At 46.1% G+C, this 23,792-nt stretch overlaps 1 protein-coding gene across 3 annotated transcripts in view; it reads right to left on the bottom strand.

Moving 5' to 3' along the window:
• The window catches only part of LZIC (leucine zipper and CTNNBIP1 domain containing), a 106,496-nt gene extending 83,119 nt beyond the window's left edge, over nt 1-23,377 (bottom strand). The window contains exons 1-2 of one of the 3 annotated variants that reach the window (XM_069610004.1): nt 23,238-23,377; nt 15,191-15,373 (exon numbers count right to left, since the gene is read on the bottom strand). In XM_069610004.1, coding sequence (XP_069466105.1) covers nt 15,191-15,294 — 104 coding nt within the window. In that variant the 5' untranslated portion in view covers nt 15,295-15,373; nt 23,238-23,377. The remainder of the gene's footprint in view (nt 1-15,190; nt 15,374-23,237) is intronic. The other 2 variants (XM_069610005.1, XM_069610006.1) reach the window with 2 other exon arrangements.
• Nucleotides 23,378-23,792: the final 415 nt, after the last annotated feature.

The following is a 23,792-nucleotide window of genomic DNA, read 5'->3' as shown; positions in this document are numbered from 1 at the left end:
GATGATTATTTATACCAGAAATGTAGAAATGTAATAATGGAATAATGTGGCCGCCAGAAGGCACCCATGTTTCAGCCCTATATGAGTTTCCATATCTCTTGTCAATAGCCCAGATCTGTTTAGTTTCACACTGATCGATGTGCCAGTATAGAGTTGTTGTATAGCATATATTGGATGGGCCGGACAGCCTGCTGAATAAAGCTTTGACCATAGTAAAGGTCTAGATACTGTGTCAAAAGCCTGACGGTAATCAATATAGGCTATATAAAGAGGCCTTTTCTTTTTAATGGCTTGCAAAATCAGGGATTGCAGTATGTAAAGGTTGGGGCAGTGCCCACTCCACCCACAAATCCTGCTTGATTTGGATCTAACAGTTTGTTTTCAACAAGCCATTTATTTAGTGCTCTCAGTATAATTTTGGCATACATGTTACCAGCTGCATCCAGTAAGGCCAGGGGCCGGTAGTTTGTAGCATCTAAAAGATTACCTTTTTTTAAATAATCAGTAGAATTGTGGAATTTTTCCAAGATAACGGTATAACTCCTGTTTTTTGAATGGGGAGAATCTTGGCCCATTTTATGGGATGTTCTTTCAATATTGCATTTGGGATGCCATCCAGGCCGGGGGCCCTAGATGAGCTCAACTTGCGAATTATGTCAACAATCTCATCTATAGCTATGTTAAGATAATTGTCAAAATTATTAAATGGCTGAATACAACTAGAAGTAAGGGACTTCATGTGAAATAGTTTAGAGAACTGAGTTATCCAGCCTTCTTCGCTAATTGCCTTTATCATACTCAATGTTGGCTCTGATTTTGCACCTTCATTGAGAAGCGACCATATCTGTGCACTAGATTTTTTACTTTATTTTCTCAACATTAATTCTCCATCTTGTTGTACTTTTTTAACACAATATTGTTTCAAGAAATTTCTAGAATCTGTTTTTATTTTCTGTTTTTGTTGTTTAGAGTAATCCGAGTTATCCCCGTGAATCATTCGTAATGCTTTTCTTTTCGCTCTTTTTTAATCTCTTAGTATCGGATCGTAAGTTATTAACCTCTTCCGATGATAATTTAGATGCGATTGTTTATGAGATACATTTTAATAACACTTCATTATATGGCTTTAATGGAGATGAGCGCATGTTGTCTAATAGACTATCTAATTTATAATCAGACCATTTAATTTGATTAAGGCCCTGGTTGATTTGTATTTCAGAAGGGAAATAGGACATTTGTCGAGGCTGGGCTAGAACATTATAGGTAATTGCCATCACATGGTGATCGCTAAGAGTAGTAGATATGCTATGGAAGTCAGAAATCCAAGGCAAGGAGTGTCTAGAGACAAATGCATAGTCAATAATGCAGGTCAGCTGGCCTCTATGCCATGTAGGTTGAGGGGGGTATCACCAGGGACGAAGCCATTCAGCATCACCATATTTTTTCCTTCATAAAGGATAGCCAATTTTTTACTCTGTGTGTGAGAATTTTACCAGAATTGGTTAAACAGCGAGTGTTAAGATCACCAGTAACCAATATCATGTTGATATATGGGTCAGTGTCTATGACCTTGAATACATTTTTCACAAGTGTCATGAAATCATTGTCCTTAATCTTAATAGGATTCCAGTAGCGGTTAATAATAGCAGTTATTGCCTCACAGTCTTTAATTTGGCATCTTAGTAGCTGAAGCCAAGGGTGAGGATTCAGCCAAGGGCTAAGCTCGCCAGGTGAGGACAACTTTAAAATCACCAAGAAGTCCGATCATTGGTCGGCCCTGAGGCTGTTCAATTGCTGGTGCTGCACAGATCTGGCGATTTGGCCATAGAGGCGTCTCAGTGAGCCAGGTCTCTTGCAAAAGGACCAAATCAAACCAGTTTAGTATAGAAACTGCATTCAAGTTCATCAAATGGGAGTGCCCTCTTGTATTCCATATTCAAATTAGTATTTTTGTCTCACTGGTAGCAGGGTTAAGCTAATTTTGAAGTTGGTGAATGGTTTTGTTTTTAGACTTTTCAAGCCACGACGAAGTCATTGGTTCATTCTCATTGATTTTAGGCAGTACTTTGTCATAATAGACTTCTCTCTTGATCTGACCGGAATTGCCCTGGCAGTTTATCACTAGGGCATCATTTTGCGCTATATGTCTGGAAGATAATCTCCGGCTCTTTACCATCAATATCTTGGGGTAACTCTTGCTTCCTGGGGTCTTGTTCTTTTCTCATTAGTCTAAAACCATAGGTTTTAATGGTTTCTATCTCATGCCAGATTGCTTGTCTTATCATAAGAGATGGAACACAAATTACAGCCGTGTCTCTTCATCTATTATGGATTATCGTTACCGTTTTTAGATCTTTTGACCCAATTGTATTCAATGGTTTCATTACGATCCAATAAGGTCGATCTGATAGGGTATGGGTCAGTTTTTTCTCTATTAAGTATTTCTATCGTCATTAATTCTGAGTCTGTATTGTTATGTGAATTTTTCTCCTCACTGTATATGTTATTTTTGATTTACCAATATGTGAGGAAAAACCTGTAGGTTTCTCACATACTCGGTTCAGTTGAGAAGAATTTGCAGGGTCTCGTGGTACGTGTGACCTGGATCTTTTTTCTGCTAGTGTCAGAAAGCATAGAGTTATCTGTCCAGCATTAGGATTTACACAATCCATCTGTGAAGAGTCCATCGGATTAAATGGGACATTATTTAAAGCGCCCTGGTTAGAAAATACCGAGTTGGTAGACAGGTTCAACAAGGCTGCCATGTTCGAATCACACACTTGTTCTGGATCATCACTCAAATTAATAATTTCTTCCTCTGTAACAGCCAGGTCGTTCTCGGGTTGTTGAACGTGACTTTTTGTTATTTCTCTCACTATCTTACTTTGAGACAGAGTCGTAAGTGCATTGATACATTTTTGTTTCTCTGTGTTTCGATTTCTACTTTTAGTGCTTGGTGTTTTTTTTTAGTTTGTTTAGCTCTTGTTGTTTTTTTTTTTTAATTAGCTTTCCTCTGGTAAAAAATATCATAAATAGGTTCGCTAGTAGCTGTTTCAGTAAACTTTGAGCAAGGGATCATATCTGTATCAATAACGGCATCAACAGAAACGGTAGGGGCGGATACAACATTCACCTCAAGTACAGCCATCTCCGCCACAGAGATGTTCAGTCTAGAGTTATCATCTTGTTGGCTTAAAACTTTAAGATTTGATTCATCAGGCTGATATCTGTAAGAATTGGAGTCTATTTCGCACATATCTTTCAGTTTACTAATAATGCAGCGTAAATCTCCACCTAATTTTAATTTGTTAACCTCATCCATTTTTTGAATTTTCATTTTGGTCATTTTTATATCAAATTCATTTAGCTCATTTGCGATATGTTCAAAGTGAATATTATATCCGCCCACCGTTTCAACACATTTATCCATCTTCTGATAAAGGTGTTCATAGATTTTAGTTAAACTAAAAATCCCTGTACTCAGCGCTGCAATAGAAGTATCTAGCGATGGACAATTCGGGAGTTTAAAACCAAAAGAGGGTCTAGGGGTGGCTCTAATATAAGACATTTCCGACGAAGTTGTCGAATTCATAATTTCGTTTGTCATTGTGATGGGTAGGTTAGGCGACGCTGAGAGGTTTATGTCATTTTTGTCCTGCCTAACCTAAGACTGGGGAAGGCAACTGCTGCAGCTGAGTTCCTGGGACATAGCTATCTGAATTCGGTAAATCCATAATGTCTGTTTTCTGCCTTAAAGACAGTCATATTTAAACGCTCACAGGGGATTTGAGAACATTTTTCAAAGTAATCGTCCTCACCTCTCTAGTGGAAGTGCTCTGTATGTCTACTTTGGCAGGTGCACTAAAGGGGAGATTACATCAGCAGCAGTCGCGTTCGTGAGCTCACAAAATGTTGATGCATTAGGAGCTATTTCTGGGAACAACACTGGTCCTAAAGAATTTACAGAGGATGTGCATTTACAGGACAACACCATTTGTTTTGTCAGCTAGTTAAAACAATCCTTGTGAAGCATTTCAGTTTTATTCTGTGGATCAATGTTGCCAGTTAGTGCGAATATAATAAAGGGGCATCAAAGCTGTGATTAGCATGTACCTCGATTGGAACAGGAGGCGCTACAATGTTCTGAAAGACGACCATTAAACCTGAAACAAAGCACCAAGATGATTTTGGGACCACTGCAGCTACTACCATTGCCAAAGCCAACTTCTGTAAGGTGAAGATCTGCCTCTCTTGACCAAGGGAATCCTGTCCAAATGTTTCCCTCCCTTTAACTAATGGGCCCAACTGGTTTACCATCCAATATGTCTGTTGGTACCATCCTGAAGGTCCAGGGACCTGGAAATCTGCTCCTTTCCGTAAGGTCTGCATATCCTTTGTGGAGGGTTGGGGGGGATTATCCTATGTCTAAACATAGTGTAGGTCTTCAGTGCTGCTCCCTCACTGGTTGCACTGTCATTGGACACCTTGGATTGTCGCTATGCTGCTGCTTCTCACAGCCAGGCCAAGATGGGGCTAGGTGTGGGATTCATAACAAAGGGGGGTCTGGGAATCCCTCTACCAGCACGAACACAGCCCAATGACTTGTTCTTGGGTGAATAACCCCTGGGAGAGACTCTACCAAGACTTTTGCTCACTGTCCCTTTCACAGAGAAGAAATTTCCTGGCATATCAGCCTTTGTCCTGCCCAGGGGCAGTCCAGCGCCGAAATGCTAGGCAATTCTCCTCTGAACAGAGTACCATCAGTAACCCCATACACGTGTTTCAGCCTTGTTGGGCATCATCAGTGAGGTGAAACTGTTGCCTCTCTAAGAACAGTGAGCAAGGGGTCCATGTCTGGATCGCCCTGTTAACTTAGGGTGAAACCCAAAGTTAATTTATTCAAAACAAAGGGGGGTCTGGGAATCCCTCTACCAGCACGAACACAGCCCAATGACTTGTTCTTGGGTGAATAACCCCTGGGAGAGACTCTACCAAGTCTTTAGCTCACTGTCCCTTTCACAGAGAAGAAATTTCCCTGCATATCAGCCTTTGTCCTGCCCAGGGGCAGTCCAGCGCCGAAATGCTAGGCAATTCTCCTCTGAACAAGAGTCCCATCAGTAACCCCATACACGTGTTTCAGCCTTGTTGGGCATCATCAGTGAGGTGAAACTGTTGCCTCTCTAAGAACAGTGAGCAAGGGGTCCACGTCTGGATGGCCCTGTTAACTTAGGGTGAAACCCAAAGTTAATTTATTCAAAACAAAGGATTCATATTTATAAATGCATCAATAGGTGTCGAACCACGGTTTCTATCCTCATTTTAAACTGTTACAGTATCCATGAGTATTACAAGGTATAACAATGTGGTTGGTTCAAACTGTTTTTGGTGTCTACTTGGGACACTATTACTGTTTTTGTGTGTGTATATGTATATTTTTGTGATTCTTACCTCGCAGTTGCCCTTTGCTCACATAAATATATATAATCACTGGGGGACACTGCTGAGCTGCAGCAAAGATGGTGGCCTGACCCCGCTGCTCCGGCCCCAGCGAAATCCTGAATACGTATTAATCCTTCCTGGTGCCAGCTGTATAGCATTAGAAGGAGTGTGCTTGTGTCAGAGGGAATGAGGCTCCTGGTGACAGTCCTGGGAAGATCTGTGGACCCGCTGCCCCCAGATGCAGCATTGTGGCAGGTTGCTGAGCCGCGGGACGCTGCAGAGCGGGGTGAGCAGCTGGGCTGGAATGCCCAATGAAGTGGTGGCTAGCCAACGTAAGGCCACGGGTGGCCGGCCTGCTGCTGACGCACTGGAAGAGCAAACCCATATCGTGGAGGGGACTGGCTGGCATTGGCGCTGCAGCGCTAAGTCTTTGCCTGTTCGGAGGGGCACAAAGCTGAGGTGGCTCTGACTGTTGGCCGCCGCGTCCCAAGCAGCATAGGGCCCGGGCCTGCAGAGGTGCTGAAACTGGCAGATTGCGTATGGGAGGTGAGGCAGAGCACTAGCCGGCAACAAGCTTTGTGAGGCGCATCAAGAAACCGGCATTGTCGGGCGGGTCAGGGCACAGTGCGTGAAATTGCAGCAACTTTCAATTCAAAGGCTCCAGGGACACTGTGCTGGTGTCTGCTCATCGATAACTCTGACTGCACACGTTTAAAATCGATGACTTTGTCTGGCAGGGGCCTCGCCACTTGCAAAGTCTATTATTTTAATTTTTTCTCTTTTTCTAACCCGTTGATAGCGGGACACCAACCGGGGTACCTGTCGTGATAAGCTTCTAGGCGCTTCCAGTAACCTGCATTTGCACTAACCTATTGAGCTATCTTGTGTGTATTAGAGCTTATTCGAAGCGTGGAGGAAAATGCTGAAATCAGCCAGGCCTCTCGAACTGGGTGAGCCTGCATGCTTATAAGGGGTTAACTGCGAAGGCCCTTCTTGAAGACATAAACATCTGGCCTTTGCAAGAGGCTCTACGCAGCCCTTGAGAGCCAGGCACAGCTTTGCACAGCCTTGCTCGTCTTCGCTCTGCGAGTCAGGTGCACTGATAACACAGGAATGCCAGGCCTTCCCCAAAACAACGTGCACGAAGCCTGGGAGCCAAGACTGGCTGTTTCCAGTCTTGTAACTTTCCAGGCGAAAACATGTTTACTGCCCGGAAGGATGAGCCCAGAAGCTTCTCGAAGAGCTGATACGTCATAGTGATTGACGTGCAGCCCCTAATAAGAGAACTATACCTGGGCCAGTGAGGGAGGGACTCATCCTGGGCTGTTTGGTGAAACGCACGCACAAAGAGGAACAATGTCTGGACGACCAGCCGTGCACTATCTGGGCTGAGACGCTTAGCATCACATCCCCGCTCTGGTGCATGACTGTGGGGGGCTTGGCCAGTCCTCCCCTCCTCTCTCGAGGAGTGCCGGGCACCTGTAGCGGCAAGGGTCCCGGGTGTGATCTGATCATCTACATTTTCTAGGAGCGTAAGATAAATAATTGCATATTCATCTATGACTGACAATTGGTATTATTCAGCTTGCACTTTTATTCCCATATTATTGTAAATTGCTGCTTAGTTCTCACTAGACATTATAGAAATAAATGCAAGCATCATATATTCTGTGTGATTGGTTTTCTTCCAGACTGAGTTCATCGTGCTTCGTATAAACTTACTTGTGTGGGAAGGTGATTAGGAGTGATTTTATTGCACTAAGGGCTGGTCCCAGGGGGGTGCGGGTTCTCCTTATTTACTACAGTACCACTGGATAGCATACAGCAAGGGGACCTGTGCAGGTTGAGCAGAGCGCTTTGACGCACCCTCCACCAGGAGCATCAGAGGTGGGTGGCTGTGCTTCATCTGTGCTGCGAAGAAGGCTGCCCAGATATTATGCTGGATTGTCCCATTGGTGGGGTAGACCCTGTGTTGACCGCACAACCCCACTTCACTAACGCTCCTTCATGTACTGCCCCCGGATTGAGCTCTATTCATTGACTGACACCTAGTTTTTTGGAGCTTAAGAAGAGCAGCATCCTGAACACAGGATCGGTTGGGCATTGCTGCAGGAGTACTAAGGGCGCAGGAAAGAAGAAAAGTCCTATGGACTCCTACACGAAAACCCTGCAATGCAAAGCGGATTTATGTCTGGCAGCGTAAAATTGGAACATATTGTGGCTAACGTAAGCTACCTGAAATCTAAGCTGGAAAAAGAGAGCAGTCGTATCACGCAAGCGGAGACAAGAATTTGTGAGGTAGAAGATAAGGTGGGACTGCACGACCATAATATATGTGGATTGAAGAACGAGCTCGCGGCAGTTTGGGTCAAGTGCGACGACCTTGAATCGTGCTTTCGGCGCAATAACATACGGATAGTGGGAGTGCCGGAGAAGGCTGTCAAAGGACCCATTTGTTGAGGAGCTCCTGAAATTACTGTTTGGGATGGCCCAGGTCTTGGCACAGTTCTTAGTGGAGCGTGCACATCCTGCCCTGGCACCCCTCCGAGGCCGGGACCCCCCCCCACCCACCCATGCACCATCATGGCAGAATTGCTCAACCATAGAGACAGATCTTGCCTTTAAAATGTCCTTTGAACAGGGAACGCTCCACTACGAGCCCAGCAATATCCACCCTGATTTTGCGGCCAGGGTTCAAGTGCTGCAGAGATCCTATGATCCTACAAAGCGCCTGCTGCGAGCCCAGCAGGTTCCATATGCTTTCATGGTTCCTGCTAAACTGCAAATTCACCATGGCTGACGAGCGCATTTCTTTGTAATTCCAGCCGACGCTATTGCTTATATAGAGGCATCTGCCCATTTGCCACTGAGGGAGCGCCATAACAATTGAAATCCTAGTCCGGCAGCAGCGGATGCACCGGGGGCAGGGGGAGAGTGATTGTACCATCATAACTTCTGCATACCCAGGAAATGACACACAGAGTATCGGCACCTGGAACTGATGCAAGAACACGGCCGGGGCACGTAGTCGCCAAACAAGCGCTGCTGTGGCTGTGGGGTACCTCGTCAAGTTGAGGAAGATGAAAAGGAATGGCAGTGAGGGCGCAGGTCGGCTTAGAGTTGGTTGGGGAGCTGGGGCGGTGTTAAGTTCCAAAAGTTGGCAGACATGTTGCTTGACAATGGCTATGGAGGATTGGTCTGCAATGATGGGGGTGAAAAGTGGTGGGCAATTTATGAGTCCGATCATAGCTTACGTGGAACGTCCGGGGCCTCAATAATCCTGCGAAGGCAAGGAAGGTCCTTGCATATTTAGACCACCAACGACCTAAAATTGTGATGCTTCAAGAGACGCATGCGTAAGAGCCATTGCATAAGGGGTTTGCACCCAAGTGGTCATACGGCGTATCCGTCACAAGCGCGGGGTATGATAATCCTGGTGCACCGGTCACTGTGTTTTCAAGAGGACAAAACCTGCATAGACCCGCAGGGGAGATATGTGATTGTATAGGGGAAGATATCTGGTACAAGGGTGGGGTTGGTCAATACATAAGGTCCTAACATCGACAACCTTGGATTCTACAGCGATTTATCCGAGATACTCCCGTGGGACGCTGCCACCCCGATAACGTGGAGAGGGGATTTTAATACCATGCAGGACTGTGTGATGAACCAATTTAGTACCACTCAGCGCAGTCTATCCGGTGCAGCACAAACAATTAGACAGCTTAGGTCCCAAGTGGGACTAGTAAATGCCTGGCAGGACCAGAAAACTGGTGTATACCAGTAGATCTACTATTCATCTGTTCATGATGCTCAGTCCAGGATAGACTGTTGGTTAATATCTGCTGGTTGAAAGCTGCGTTGCTCTATCCATCCGAGGACACTTTCTGACCACTCACCGGTGGAGATGTCGGTATCATGGGGGGACCCCACGACACCTCAGCCATTATGGAAGATGTCTTCCACAATGTCAGTCCAGAAAGAGTAGACACCCTCTCGATCGTAAGGTAATATACTTTGTTGGCCGAAGACCAACCGCCTCATGTGTTTTAGAATTAGAAAGGTGTAGTAAAAGCTTAACCACGGTGCGGCCATTTTAAGGGGACCAAAATCGCCATTTTGTCTCCTTCTTGTTTTCTCTAACGTTGCCTTTTTGCTTCATGTAAAACTGCTTTGCTGAAATATTATTCTGCTTCACTGGTGCATAATGCAAGGCCGCGAGAGGCATGTTGAAACATAACACAGTAACCCAGACAGAAATGCCCGGTCTCCTCCCTCACATATCCTTGGAGAGTGAGCAGCAAAGCATTCTAATCAGTACAGCAGGTGCCAGCTAGTCTCGGTAGCACAGTAGAAATGCTAGAACGAGCATTAAATTACTTCAATTATGCTCTTCTTTGTGGCCCCCCCTTTCCTGAGCCCAGTAGAGCCCTGGAGAGCAATTTGACCCCCCAGCACACAAATAGAAACTAGGAGATAGCAAGGCCTGGAATGTGTCTCTCCCTACGCACAGCTTGCTTGCAGGAACAGAAGCATTGTGTTCTTTAAAACAAAGACTTATGTCTGTGGGCTTACAAAATTGCAAACTGTTACTAAATGAATGTTTGAAGGTGTCATACTTGTCACCATTGTCAATCAGCATGCCTAGTTCAAAGGAAATGCAATAGGGGCGGTATAGGTTGTGACACTACTGATTACTAGATGCTTGTTTGTATATATGTAACTGTTGTACGAATTTCTTTCTCTTGCGTCCCCCGAGGTCTGGTAGACACACGTTGCGGGGCGTGGGACCAGTTGGCCAACTGAGACTATTTGCTTTGCAATAAACCCTAGATTTTGGGACTAGAACCTCGTGTCTGGCGTATTAGTTTGTGTGTGGTGATTGTGCCTTGTTTCCACAAACGAGGGTCCCTCAGGGGCCCCTTCAACAATGCTGATGGATTCTGGGCTACTAGTATTGTTACAGGAAAAGATTGAAGGGTTCTTTGAGAGGAGCGAGGGTTCAGTCCTTAGGTATGCCGCAGTGTGAGAAACATTCAAGATATAGCTACGGGGGAAATTATGTCTATAACCACGGGAATGCTGAGGGAGATTCGCAGAGAACTACAGGAGGTAGAAACACAGCTAAGGCAGCTCAGGAATGACTTCGGGTCATCCAACGATATGGGGCATTGCTGGGATTGATTAAAGGGAACCTGTTGAAATGTAGGGAGCTGGCTGATAAGGAGGTCAGGTGCATGGCAAAACCAGCTCAAGCTCGAAGATATGGGGAAGCCGATAGCCCAGGTCACCTACTAGCTGGAGTGATGAGAGGTATGCAGCACTTTACCGGAATCAGGGGGCGGGCGCGGGCAGTGCTAACTGCCAGCGAGGGAATTAATGAGAAGTTCTGGCACTATTATGCAGCGCTGTATACCAGGCCTTCTCATGGCCGCGCACTTGGCTCTTGATCAGCCTGTCACGGTGGAGGAAGTGACTGCAGAGAGTACGTTGCTGGTGTCATGGAAGGCCCCAGTATCCAATGGGTTTGGTATCCAATTGTTTAAAGAGCTCCGGTTAGCGCTGTTGCCGAGGTTACTGCGGCTGTGGGAGGAATCATTAGAACTTGGCCAGTTACAGTCATTGCTCTCGGAGGCTATAATGCCAGTATTGTTGAAGCCGGGTAGGCCAGCACACAAACTGGCCTCATATAGGCCATTGTCATTGATTAATACAGATGCAAAAATATTTGTGAGTATTCTGGCCACTCGATTGTTACCATACATGTAATTGCTGGTGCATCCAGATCAGTCACAATTTATTCCGGAGCAATCCACTGCACTTCATTTACAATTACTTTTCTATATCGGGGCTAGGGCGTTGTGGCCCCCTTGGACGCTGAGAAGGCCTTTGATTCTATGTCTTGGAAATTCTTGTTTGGTGTTATGGGACACTTGCAGTTCGGGGATTACTTCATTAGCTGCGTACAGATACTGTATGTTGATCCGGTCGCCAGATTTTACACATTGTCGGAACCCTTTCGGAGGGGGCATGGGACACGACAGGGATGACCCCTGTCCCCATTACTGTTTGCCTTAACAATAGAACCTCTCTTGTAGCCGATTAGGGAAAGGCATGGGCATAGAGAGATCAGCATTAAGTTATCTCGCTGTATGCAGACAATAACCTATTGTATATCCGAGACCCAGAGCGGAATATGGGGCCGATGATGGACAAGATTCATAAATGTATGTCTTAATCCGGTTACCAAATGAATGCAGTGAAATCAGAACTATTTCCACTTACGGACAACAAGCCTAGGCCGGGTGAATTTTTGGGATTCAGGCGAGTCCCTACTGGCTTTAAGTATTTGGGGGTATTGGTATCTCGGTCACATCACTCGTTATATGTTGATAACCATGAGGCGTGTCCGACTTCCCTTGCCGTTAAGCTGCAACTTTGGGCGAGACTGCCAATATCTTTATACGGGAGATTGTCTTTACTGAAGATGGTGGTAGTTCCTAAATTACTGTATTACTTTAGCACTGTTCCGATATGGCCCGGGTGATTATTCTTTACTAAACTACGGTCCATGGCGATCGAATATGTATGAGGCACTCGGGTGGTGCGGATGAGTTGGGAGGCTTTAGCAGAACCCTATGGCCATGAGGGGGTTGACGACGCCTGACTTTAAACTATATTATATAGTTGCACAAGCATAATACAGTGGTCATTGGTACTATAAGGCTTCAGGCGTGGCACACCGAGCATTGGAATGCTATAGTGCGCACCGATGGATTTGAGGTTGGTAATTTTTAGTGATCGGCATAAGGACTCCTGTACCTTCGACCCGGTTCGAACGACAGCTAATGCTTGGTCTCGACTGTTCAAGAGGCTGGGAGTGGCTGCTCACTATAGCAGGCAGTGTCCCTGTGGAATTGCCCGGGACTCCCTGCCACACATATGATTTAGATGTTCAGAGGTCTTGGGATGCTGGGCAGCAGATGATGTTGGGAGATGTATTCCTGGACGGGAGGTTTGTGACATTGGAAGAGTTTGTGGCAAAGCTGGGAGATAGCCCCATCAAGACACTGCAATACTTTAGGATTAGGGCAGCCGTCTGTATTAAGCGGCCGTCGTTCCCACAAGAACCGGAATTTCACAAGTGCATCGAGGCAGTAGTGTCAAGCGGTGATGCTAGGAGGCCAATATCTTGGCTATATGGATTGTGTCAGGCTAGTCAGCCATCTGTGAATATTGCAAGGGCGAAGTGGGAGCGGAACCTGGCTACTGAGATAAGAGATGACCAATGGCATAGATGGTGTCTATTGACGAGGGAGGTCTCGATAAATGTGAGGTTTAGATTAATACAATTCAAGATGTTGAATCAGCTATACTATACACCAGTAGCACGCATATCCAGATTTGCGACAAATGTCAGATGTATGCACCAAACGTGGGAGGCTGGGGGCGGACTCCTTTCACATGTTCTGGGATTGCCCATTGATTACACATTTCTGGCAGAAAGCGGCAGACGTCTTACATGGTGCAAATACCTCCAGTGATATTTCCCCCAAAACATCTCCTGGCCGATATTGGCAAGGTCTCCGTGCTAGTGCGAAGATGTTTCAATGTGGGCTCTATCATTGCCAAGAAATGTGTATTGAGATATTGGAAATCCAAAGCAGCCCCTGCGTGTACAGAATGGCTTAAGGATTTAAAGTACGTTAATGGGCGGGAGGAGGGATATGTTGCAATGGTGACTCCAATGCGCAGGCCGAAAGACATTTGGGAGCCATTCCGTGCCTACATTGCTCGAGCAGCTGCAGACTGAGAGGACAGGACTTAGAGATGCTTGGATGGGGTGGTGGGTTCATAGCGTCCCTGAGGAGTCTAGACCAATGTTATGGTATAAGAACAGAATACAAGCATGCGAAGAGCTCTGTTGAGACTGATCAGATGTCGTTTACTGTGAATTGTAACATGTCTGCCTATTTCTTAAATAGTTTAAAAAATAAATATATGTATCGCTATATTAACAATATGTACTTGCATGGAATGGACACTCTTCAGATTGGTATCCTTGTGGGTGGGATAGGGGTTCTGTGGATGTGTATATATGTGGGTGCGTGGGTGCAGGTGTGTTGGTTCAGGGGATGTAGGGGTGTATAGGGTTAGGGGTGCATGGTGTGTGTGTGTATATATATATATATATATATATATATATATATATATATATATATATATATATATATATATATATATATATATATATATATATATATATATATATATATATATATATATATATATATATATATGCATGCATGTGGGGTTGTAGGTGTGTCTAGTGGTGTAGGGGTATGGTGTGTGTGCACTTTAGACCAGTCTCTACTCTTCTGAGGAGTGAAGCCTTGCTGATCAGTCACAGTTGGCAGTCAAGAGTTTGACCTAACGTGAGGCGATAGCCCTGCACACTGCTACAGAAGGTCTCTGAATCCCAGACCCCAGTGAAATTCAGTATAGCCCTACTTACACCAAGAAACATGATATTTCAAAGGTCAAGATGGATCAGAGAGCAGGTGGCCTCTCCAAAGTGACTGGGGGTGTGGACGTAAATCACCTGATCACATCTTGAGTAAGTATTGGAAATAGGCATTTGCTATAGGTGCCACCATTAGTTCCCTATCACGATTATAACCTTTTAGGATCCTAAACTACGGACCCTGCTAGAGCTTTCTGGTAATTGGACTGCAATATGTCCTCAAAAATGTTCTACAAAAGAACACATAGCGACTTGTTTTTATGCTGTCAATGAATAGAATGAAAATTAAAAACACAAGGAGCTGGATTCTTGAAAATGAAAGCAAATGAAAGGACCGCAGAGAATAGGATTGTTTCATTTGTGCTATTTTGAGAAATGCTCAGGTCACCATATTCACACATTTCAGGAGGCACTGGACAATAGAGCAGAGCTGTGCTATCCAGCTCCTTTGCATATATTAGTGTCAAGAACGCACACACGACACTAATGTGACAGGCTGCTAGCAACCAAGTGGTTGTTGAGAGCGCATTTCACCGAGACGGGACACTAAAGGACCAGTCATGGTGAAATGACAGAAAATTGGGGAATGGAAATGCAAGTGTGACAACTGCAGGTTAAGCCGTGGTTGTCACACTTAGAAAAACAAATCAGGATCAGGTCAGAATGTGCCACAGAAACACCACCTTATTTGCAAAAATGAAAAAAGGGGGAACTAGGGCATCTGAATGAACGCATCAAGGGTGTGCTCATTCAGATGCCCTTTGTGAATTGGGCTACCACTTTCTTTGGAGCAAGTGAGGAGATGACCTAGTGCATCTCCTCACTTGCACCAAAAAAGGTTTTTAGAATCTGACCTAGGGTGTCCCAATGAGAAATAAGATTCTGCAATTCAACTAACAGCCTGATTCATGGAATTATTTGCGCATAAAACGCACATTTGCGTGCCATTCTTCCTGAAAATCCCCATACCTCACACAGGGATTTTCGGGCAGAAAGGCGCGCAAATGTGCGTTTTACGCGCAAATAATTCCATGAATCAGGCTGTAAATCTCGGAGTCACAAGGAGTCACTAATACTCTGAGTCAGTAAGGAGTCACAATTCCTCATGTTACAAATGATGAAAATCACTCCAACGCCAACAGTTGCCAGCTTTAATAATAAAATGTGCTACAATAATCAATAATAAATCACCAATCGTGCAGTATGGCTGACTGCAGCGCTCCCTACCTGCACTCCTCCAGATCTTGCAGCTGTTGCACGAGTCTGTCTAACTGCTCTTCCAGGTTTTGTTTCAGTTTACTGGTCTCTGTCTTTCCCCGGGACGTCATCATTCAAATCTCAAATTAAATGTAAAGAAACGTAAACATTTGCCTTGAAGAGTTGTGCAGGATGAAATACAGGATTGCTTGTCTAGGATAGAAGAGATGCAAACGCATTAACCCCCAAATCCCTAAATACAATGCTTAGGGCTGCTCTGTGGGATATAATTTGATGCCATTTATTTGTATTAATCATAGTTTGAACTTCTACATTACAGATGCAACATGGCCCAGTGCTCAGATTGTTCAACAATACACTGCAAATTACATTAATTTAAACTGTAATAATCTAAGCGTCTTTATTTGAGGAATCCTGTACTATTTCACAGCCCTGCCAGTGGGGGTGCCCCAAGGTTTCTTCAGGACCCTTCAAAATTATGTGGGGTCATTTATTTGGAACCGCAAGAGACCCAGGGTAGCTATGCAGATGCTAATGTCTCCCAGAAGCAAGAAAGGGTTGTGAGAGCCAAACTTCTGCCTTCATTTCATTGTGGCTCAAATCAGAGTTATCCGGGATTGGTTCAGGGGCGATCACGAGAAGGTCTGGTGTTGAATGGACAAAGCAGTGGTGGGCTCGCCAATGGACACGTGTTGTGGCGACCCAAGGGGGATAGACCTGCAAACGTGCATCGTAGCAGGATAAAGGCCCTAGTGGGGGACTCATGAGAGGAGCTGGTGCAGAGGGCGTACTTGGCCACCTTCCCCTCCCCGATAACGTCGCTGTTTAGGAAACACCAGTTCACACCGGGTATGGAAAGGGGTGCTTTCAATGGGTGGAGGCGGCAGTGTGCTGTAAACTGCATGACATGTCCTCGAGTCAGGGCATTAAATCCTTTGCACAGTCAAGCAGGACTTCAGGCTAGACAAGGGGGAGAGGTATCTCTACTCAACTGAGGCACTGGCTTATGAACCCAATGGTCAGGTGAGCGGCTACCGGGGATCTCACACCCTTTAAACGGTTCGTAATGATGGACACAGGGACAGGCATTTGGTAGGAACATTATATGGGATTAGAGCAGAAGGGGCAAAGAGCCAGGCATGGCACTATATGGATCAGTGGGAAACTGCAGTGGGGCAGCCGTTGGAGGGGGAACTTTGGACTCAGTCATAGGCAGATATCCCCAAGCTCATGAAGGCCATCCAGATTCAAGAGATGTGGGTTAAGATAATGGTCCAATGGCATCTCACCCCAGAAAAACTACATACATTCTACCCAACTGCGTCAGCGCTCTGCTGGAGGGGATGTGGGGAACTGGGATTGTTGAAGCTCATCTGGTGGGAATGCCCAGTCATACAGCCTTATTGGGACATGATCCAAGCAGGTGGGTGGGTGACCTATTCGACTCAAGGGGGTCACCAAAGGTTTCTCTCAGACTGGGATGTTGTCCTGCATCACCTGTAGCAGGACTCGCGAGCCACATGGTGCCCGATGAAAATGAGATTGCTGTGGCGGTGTGAGCACTTGCTCCACTTGGGGAGGGTTCCTTCACAGGAAGCTGGGAGGAGATATGGCTGAAGTTTCTAGGGGAGGCGAGGACTATGGGGGGGTTCTCAAACGGTGCAAGGGCCCATACAACGGCTGCAGAGAGAGCTGGCCACTCACAGAAACTTGGGACCAGGAGCCATCTACAGAGTTTATGGACTCGGGTGGGGGGGTTGAGTGTCAGGACTGGGTGCATTATTGGTTACATGCGTTGGGATCAAGGGGGAAAAAGGTAGCTACGAGAAGGGATGGTGAGGGGGTGACATGTGTTCTTACTGTTGAAAATTCCAATAAAATACTTTTATTTATTTTTTTAGTGCATTGTTACTGTGCTGCCTTCACCAGCCAAAATCAGCTCCCTGGCCCAGCACAAACACAACCAGACACATTATTTGACTCAACATTCACAGCATTCACTCACCCATTGCATGAGAGGATCATAAGTGACCGTCCCATACATTTTATATCCCCCTGCACCTGTTCTAAATAGGCACAGGGAACGTGTTTTCCCCCCCTCTGCTTTGAAAGGTGCACCTCTTTTGAAAATAGGGATTTACTTGAAAATGCCCAGAACTCCCTTTCCACCATCTGCCTTGCACAGTTGTGCATTTGGTGGGAAAAGAGCACCTCAATGCGCGCAACTATGATGCACAAATTTAAATGTCTTTTGTGTAGGTTCACCACCTTTTTGGCGCAAGTGAAGTGAAGGAGCATCCCATCAGTTGCACCAAACAGGTTTTGAAAATCGTGGCACGAGGGTTTAACCCTACTGATCACTTCTTTATGATGTACGTTCATAGACAGTATGGTTCAAGGTGTCGGAGGGAAATTAGGAATGGGAAAGGACACACGAGAAGGAAAGGCTGCGTGGGGTTTTTACTGTTTTCTGCAGTCATTATCCAGATTTGGTCATGAGCAGGCATTGTGTTACATACCATTAGCTCTAGAACAGATACTGTGACTGGAATCGTTAGCCCCAGCGTAGGTACCGTGCATGCCATCATTCAGGTATTCTGTCAGATGTAACAGATTAGCGGATAATGTATCAAATGTCACTAGTTCCAAGGCAGGTACTGTGTCTTGAATGGGTGGGTATCCCAGATCCTGTATTGTGTCTTTAATTATTTGCCCCAGGACAGGTATGGTCAGATCTAGCTGATAAGCAGGTACGTATTGTATCGGGAGTCATTAGCTCCAGAGCAGGTATTGTTTCTGCACTCATTCCCTCCAGCCACAGGTTGTGATGGGCCTTTACCATTAGCGGTAGAGAAGGTAGTGCCTGCTGATATTCAACAGGGTGTTGTTTCTGTGTCTGCAGCCATTAGACCTAGAACGGACACTGTGCATGCAGTTATTATCCACAGAAGAGTCATTACTAATGACTCATTAGACTCAGAGAAAGTACCAGATGTGCAGCCATAAACCTTGGCGAATCGTTACTTTCCGAGTAGGCACTGGAACCACTGGCGTAACGGGGGCCCCCGCGCTGCGGGGGCCCGCTAGCACATGGCCTTGCGGGGGGCCCCACTTTGTAAAAAAAAAAATACATTTTTTTTCAAATAAAAAAATATGAAGAATTTCGTTTTGAATTCACTCTGCATTCCCTTTTTGAAGTCTGAGGGCTCCCCCCAACCCCATGACACGGAAGACCCCAGGCTGGAGGGCTCCATGTTATGTGGTGGGGGAGCCCTATGACTTCAAAAATAAATAAATAGTTTATTTTTGAAGTCACTGTGCCTTCATAAAGAAATGATTTCCGTTATGGTTCAGTCCTTAACAGAAATAATGTCTTTATGAAGTCAGAGTGACTTCAAAAAGAAACAATGGGCTTCATTATAAGTCCGAAAACAACGGTGCCGGTATGCTTACAAACCGTTGTTTCCAGGCCGGGATACTACAGGTCTGCCTGCCGGAGCCGCTCTGCCCGGCAGGTTGGACCCTGCCGAGCACAGCGGCCACGGTAGGCAGACTGTCACAGAAGCACCGGCAACGTTAACAACGGTGCCAGTGCTTCCGTGTTCCCCATTCCCATAGAGTCCTATGGGATTCTCTGGGAATGGGGAACTACAATTTACCGGCGCCTGACTTTCCGGGCCGCCGGGGCAACCGGAAGTAAGGCGCAGGTAAATCATACTGAGTCCGGGCGCAAACCCTCTGGTAGCACCGGCAGGGTTACCACAGGACTCGGAATGAGGCCCAATTTCTTTTTGAAGGAATAGGGCTCCCCTCAACCTCATGACATGTGCATGTGTGAGTGTATTTTGAAAGGGTCTACACTTAAATGTATAGGTGGCTGCCTCTGTGAGTATAGGGTGAAAGGGTGCACACAAATGTATGGGTGCCAGGGTATGCATGTGTGCATGTACGGTGAAAGGGTGCACATTTAAATGTATGGGTGGATGCCTGGGTGTGTGTGCCTCTATGGTGAAAGGGTGCACACTTAAATGTACGGGTGGCTGCTTGGGAGTACCTGTAAGGAAAAAGGGGTGCACATCTAAATTTATGGATGGCTGTATGGGTGTGCCTGTATGGTGAAAGAGTACACACTTAAATAAATGGATGGCTGGGTGTGCATGTGTGTATATGATGAATGGTGTGTGTGCTTGTGTTCAGGGGTGCAACAAAACCTACATTTCGGGGGGATAATCCTTCAAATGTTGGGAGAGGCGCTAACTTCATGGGCAGTGGGGGGGCAAACTGATTTGTGTGGGGGCATCTAACTTCTTTATGCATTTTAAAAAGACTCTTCCAATGCAGCTTTAATGTTACCAGCGGTTAACTCTCTCCTTTAAGTCTGAAAGCAGCCACTTATGGACTGCTGTGAGAATGAGCAGTCTCCTGTTCCCTCTCTACCCTTCCTATCACTCCCCTGGCATGCTAGTACTAAACCCATCACACAATTTAAATTGCCTAAAAAATGTCTGGACCCTTGTTAACAGCAAAACCCATGTGCCGTTTAACATCTGTGGCCTGTTCTGTACGGCAACTGCTCTGAAGGTCAGCCAGGTTGAGTCAACAAAGCCCAACATTTCCGGGGGGGACCTGGGTGGAGTGCTGAAGCCCTGTCAACTCATTGGTGCTATGCCACTACTTGTATTTAATGCCTTGATTACGTAATGGTAACCGTCATTACTCCTAGCCCTATTACTCCTCGTCCCTGTACTTGTGTAGGAGGCAGTACTTGTGTATTAGGCACTCTGCCTCATACACAATTACTGGGATGAGGTAGAGGTACATGGAGGTAATGCCTGACTTAACTACCTGTAATCTTCATTACTCCTAGTCCCACTTTTCATCATCCCAGGACGTACCTATGAGGCAAGGAGCCTCATGGACCGTTGGTTTGACTGGTGAAGCCCTGCTGCTGTGCTGAAGCCCCGAATTCGCCTTGACTAGAGGAGACCTGCCAAAGACGACTCCTCCCATTGGGTTGGTGGGACCAATCGACCTCAAGACAAGCTCATCTGCACATCCTCTCAGAGCTGGCTAAACTTCCATTGCTGCTGCAGGCACCGACTGCCAGGGAGAGGAACACCGAAATGGAGTGAGTGTCTTTAAGTTGGATCCGAGCTCCAGGAAGGTCTTCCGGACTCCCAGGAAGCAGGACTGACCAAACCTGAGCCACCTCAACAGAGTGCTGGACCCCAGATGCGAGGAAATTCCAGAGTGGTATCCAAGAACTGCAGTGGTGCTATTTGTGAGAGAAGCGAGGAGCTGAAACCGCGAAGTGCCACTGATCTGAAGTTTGCCCATTGCTGCCGCTGACCTTCCATTCATAGTGCAGGAGCCCCCAGACGTCCTTCTTCTTGTCCCCATGACTGAGGCCCAGGAACACCAGGACCTGCAGACCTACACAGGAACAGAAGCCAGCTACAACCACTTTCTTCTAACCAAAGGTACTGTAAACTAAGGGGTTGCTTACCTCTTGTCTTGTAGCCGTGTAGGAGTCTCGGGAGGATAGCTCAGGGGCAACGTGCTCGCCTTAGAAGCAAGATGACACAGAGCAACACAGGTTTGATTCCCGGGTCTGCGCTTAGAAACCTCTGAGTATTAAGCGCATTATAAATAACCTATCATATAATACGTAAGCTCTGGGACAAGGATGAGGGATGTGAAGGTTATTCTGGGCCAAAGAGATGATTCTGGAGTTTGGGGTAGGTGGGAGAGGGGGGCAGGATTGTGCGATAAACCATAATGGTTGTCCATGTCTAGACTAAGCAGGCATGATATGTGGTATTAGTGGCTAGAGAGGCATTTTGGTGGAGCCAGTCTAGTCATTCCTCAGTTGAGTATGACTTTTTTTAACTGCGCATTTCTGATAAAGCCATCCTGCTAAGTTTAATTACCTGGCTAGACTGCCATTTGGGTGCTGCCAGTCTAGCTGTTTCTTACTGCTGCATTGTATATTTTTATGGGCATCTGTGATAATATGATATAAGTCATTTATAAAATGCCTGTACACAAGTGTTTCTAGGCACGAAAAGACATCGGAGGGAAGATAGAGGGAGGTCAAGACAAACCATCTTACTACGCCTTCTGTCATTCAGTTCGTGTAAGTGCGAGAACGAGAAATGCAAGGGGAAAGGGAGGGCGAAGTGCAAGGAAGAGGGGAGGGGAAAACAGGGCAGTAATGCTCTGAGTAAGTGCAGCCAGGGCAGCGGTGCTCTGGGTAGTGCAAGGACAACAAGGGACTGTAGGGTTACAGTTACAGCCCCTAAATGCGTGGTAGGCCAGGAGGCACTGAAAGGGTGACTGATCAAGAAAGATCCTGGATTCAGTGAGACTCTGAAGGTAGCCAAGCAACCAGTCAGTACAGCAGACAGGTAGGTCAGCAGGAGAGGGAGAGAAAGAAAGCAGAAGAGGAAATTGTTGAGCTGCTTCTGAAGCTTCAGGTGGTCCCAACAAGTTTGTGAAGGGCAGGGAGACTAGAAGGAATGCTGGAATCAAGGTAAGAGAGCAGATCTTCACTGGTGTTCAGGAGAGCAGTTTCCGTGCCTCTGGCAGCTCTGGAGCCAGACTGATGGTAATGTAGACAACAGATTCAGTGTGGAGATTAAGTTGGGAGATGACCAGCTTTTCCAGAGTTTGCCCAGGAAAGGGGCGATTGGGAGATAGTTTGCCGGGCAGGTAGGATCATCTGATGGCTTCTTGAAGAGTGGATGCATAGGGAGTGCTTAAGGAGAGAGGGGAACATTCCAATGGTGAAAGAGTGATTACAGAAATCGGCTGGAGCAAAGGTGTCAATATGGTCCTTGATGGTTCTGGAGGAGCAGGTAAGCACCTGTTTGGACGACACTTTGATAGATCAGACTTGTCTGGAAACCTCGTCAGGTGTTGTAAGAGAGAAAAAGGAGAAAGGAGGAGGAGAGGTCGAGATGGCCAAAGGGGGGTCGAGAGAGGAAGAGGACAGGATGTCCTGAGTTTTAGCAGAGAAGTGAGTGGAAGAGCCATACAGAGGGCCTAGGAGGGAACAGGAGAGGTAGAGACTGCAACAGGATTGACCAGTTCCTTGCAGATTTTAAAGAGTTTGGCCGTGTTGTTAGAGGCTGCAGAGCTCCGGGCTTCAATGTGTGCTCTCTTCTTGATGAGTGTTGTTGCTTTGACTGGCATTTTGGTGCAACCAGCCTAGGTATGTCTAAATGTGACCCTGCATGCTTTACTGTAATGTCATTATGTGTCTACACTGGTCTACATTCTGCAGCCAGTGGGGCATGTTTTCAATGTGGCATGACATTTTTAATAGTGTGCATTAATTTCCCTGTGCAGTGTTGGTGACTTGCATGTATTGGATTGGCGTTACCCTACAAAACAATTGCAAACACTGGCATTTTAGCCAATTATTCTAAGAAAGTGTGCTGTATATTGCATGAAAACACTTATATCTTTCAGTACAGTACACGGCTTACCCCTTCAGCAGCACGTGTGTGCATATTGTGAAGGCATGATAATCTAGGCTGGCCCAGGGTGTGGCACGACACACGATTTGATGCCGAGTTGGGGGGGGGGGCTCAGCATGGCTCCCAGGGGGGCCCCCACATTTTGTGTTACGCCACTGACTGGAAACAGTACATGTTTGCAATTAGCCGGTGCAGGCATTATAGTCACTGTACCAGCTCCACAGAAGTGTATTGCCTCTGCGAGCATTCCAGAGCCTGAACTGTACCATAAATGAGCTTCGGGGCAACTACCGTGTCGCTGTCTGCGATAACAACAACAGGCTGTCCTGTGTAATTTCAAAAACAGACGTTTCGAAAGTCACGTCTTTACAATGCTTATTTTCAACTTGTGACAAGTACAATACAAGGAATTGCAGCTTTGGATGCAGCCTCTCACTTCAAAGGGCGTTTCCATGGGTTGTAAAAGGGCTCCTCTTACCAATATGACAACAAAGGGGTGAGAACGATATAAGTTAATGGATGCTAAAAGAAATGCATATAAAATTCACTATAAGAGCGGGCTAGCATGCACTCACCTAATGCTGCCTGGAAACGGAAAACGAGCGTTTTGTAAAGGGAGGCTTTGTGTTGCTTTCATTATCAAGTGACACACACATTTAAAGTCCCTAGACCGAATAGCATTATGTGTTCGTTTAAAAGTTTGCCGACATTTTCTCAAATGCCGTTCAGACGTCATGACGTAGTTCTGAAATGCAAGTCTTGGTGACGTTTTCACTTAGGACCCGGCGATTAGGTGCGAGGTAGAGCGTGAGGCGCCTCTGGTGTGGTGAATGGGTTGATACTAGTTCCCATCCGAGAAACGGACCATCGGTTGTTAGGGGTGGGCCATTTCTCAGATGGGTAATGGCTGCTTCAGGGTGAGTGGGCTAGTTCCCGTTAGACAACAGGACCTTTTTTGCCCCCTAGTGGCCAGTTCCTGCATAATAATGTGAACTAGCCCACTCCTACTTAGAAGGCTAGTTCCCATTAGAGAAATGGGCCCTTTTGCCTCTAGTGGCCAAGTCCTGCATAATAATGGGAACTAGCGTACTCAAACTGAGAAGCTAGTTCCCATTAGAGAAATGTCCCTT

This window comes from Ambystoma mexicanum, chromosome 8 (genome assembly GCF_040938575.1).
Source record: "Ambystoma mexicanum isolate Mex_15411 chromosome 8, UKY_AmexF1_1, whole genome shotgun sequence".
NCBI lineage: Eukaryota > Metazoa > Chordata > Amphibia > Caudata > Ambystomatidae > Ambystoma > Ambystoma mexicanum.
This window is presented reverse-complemented; position numbering and strand designations above follow the sequence as displayed.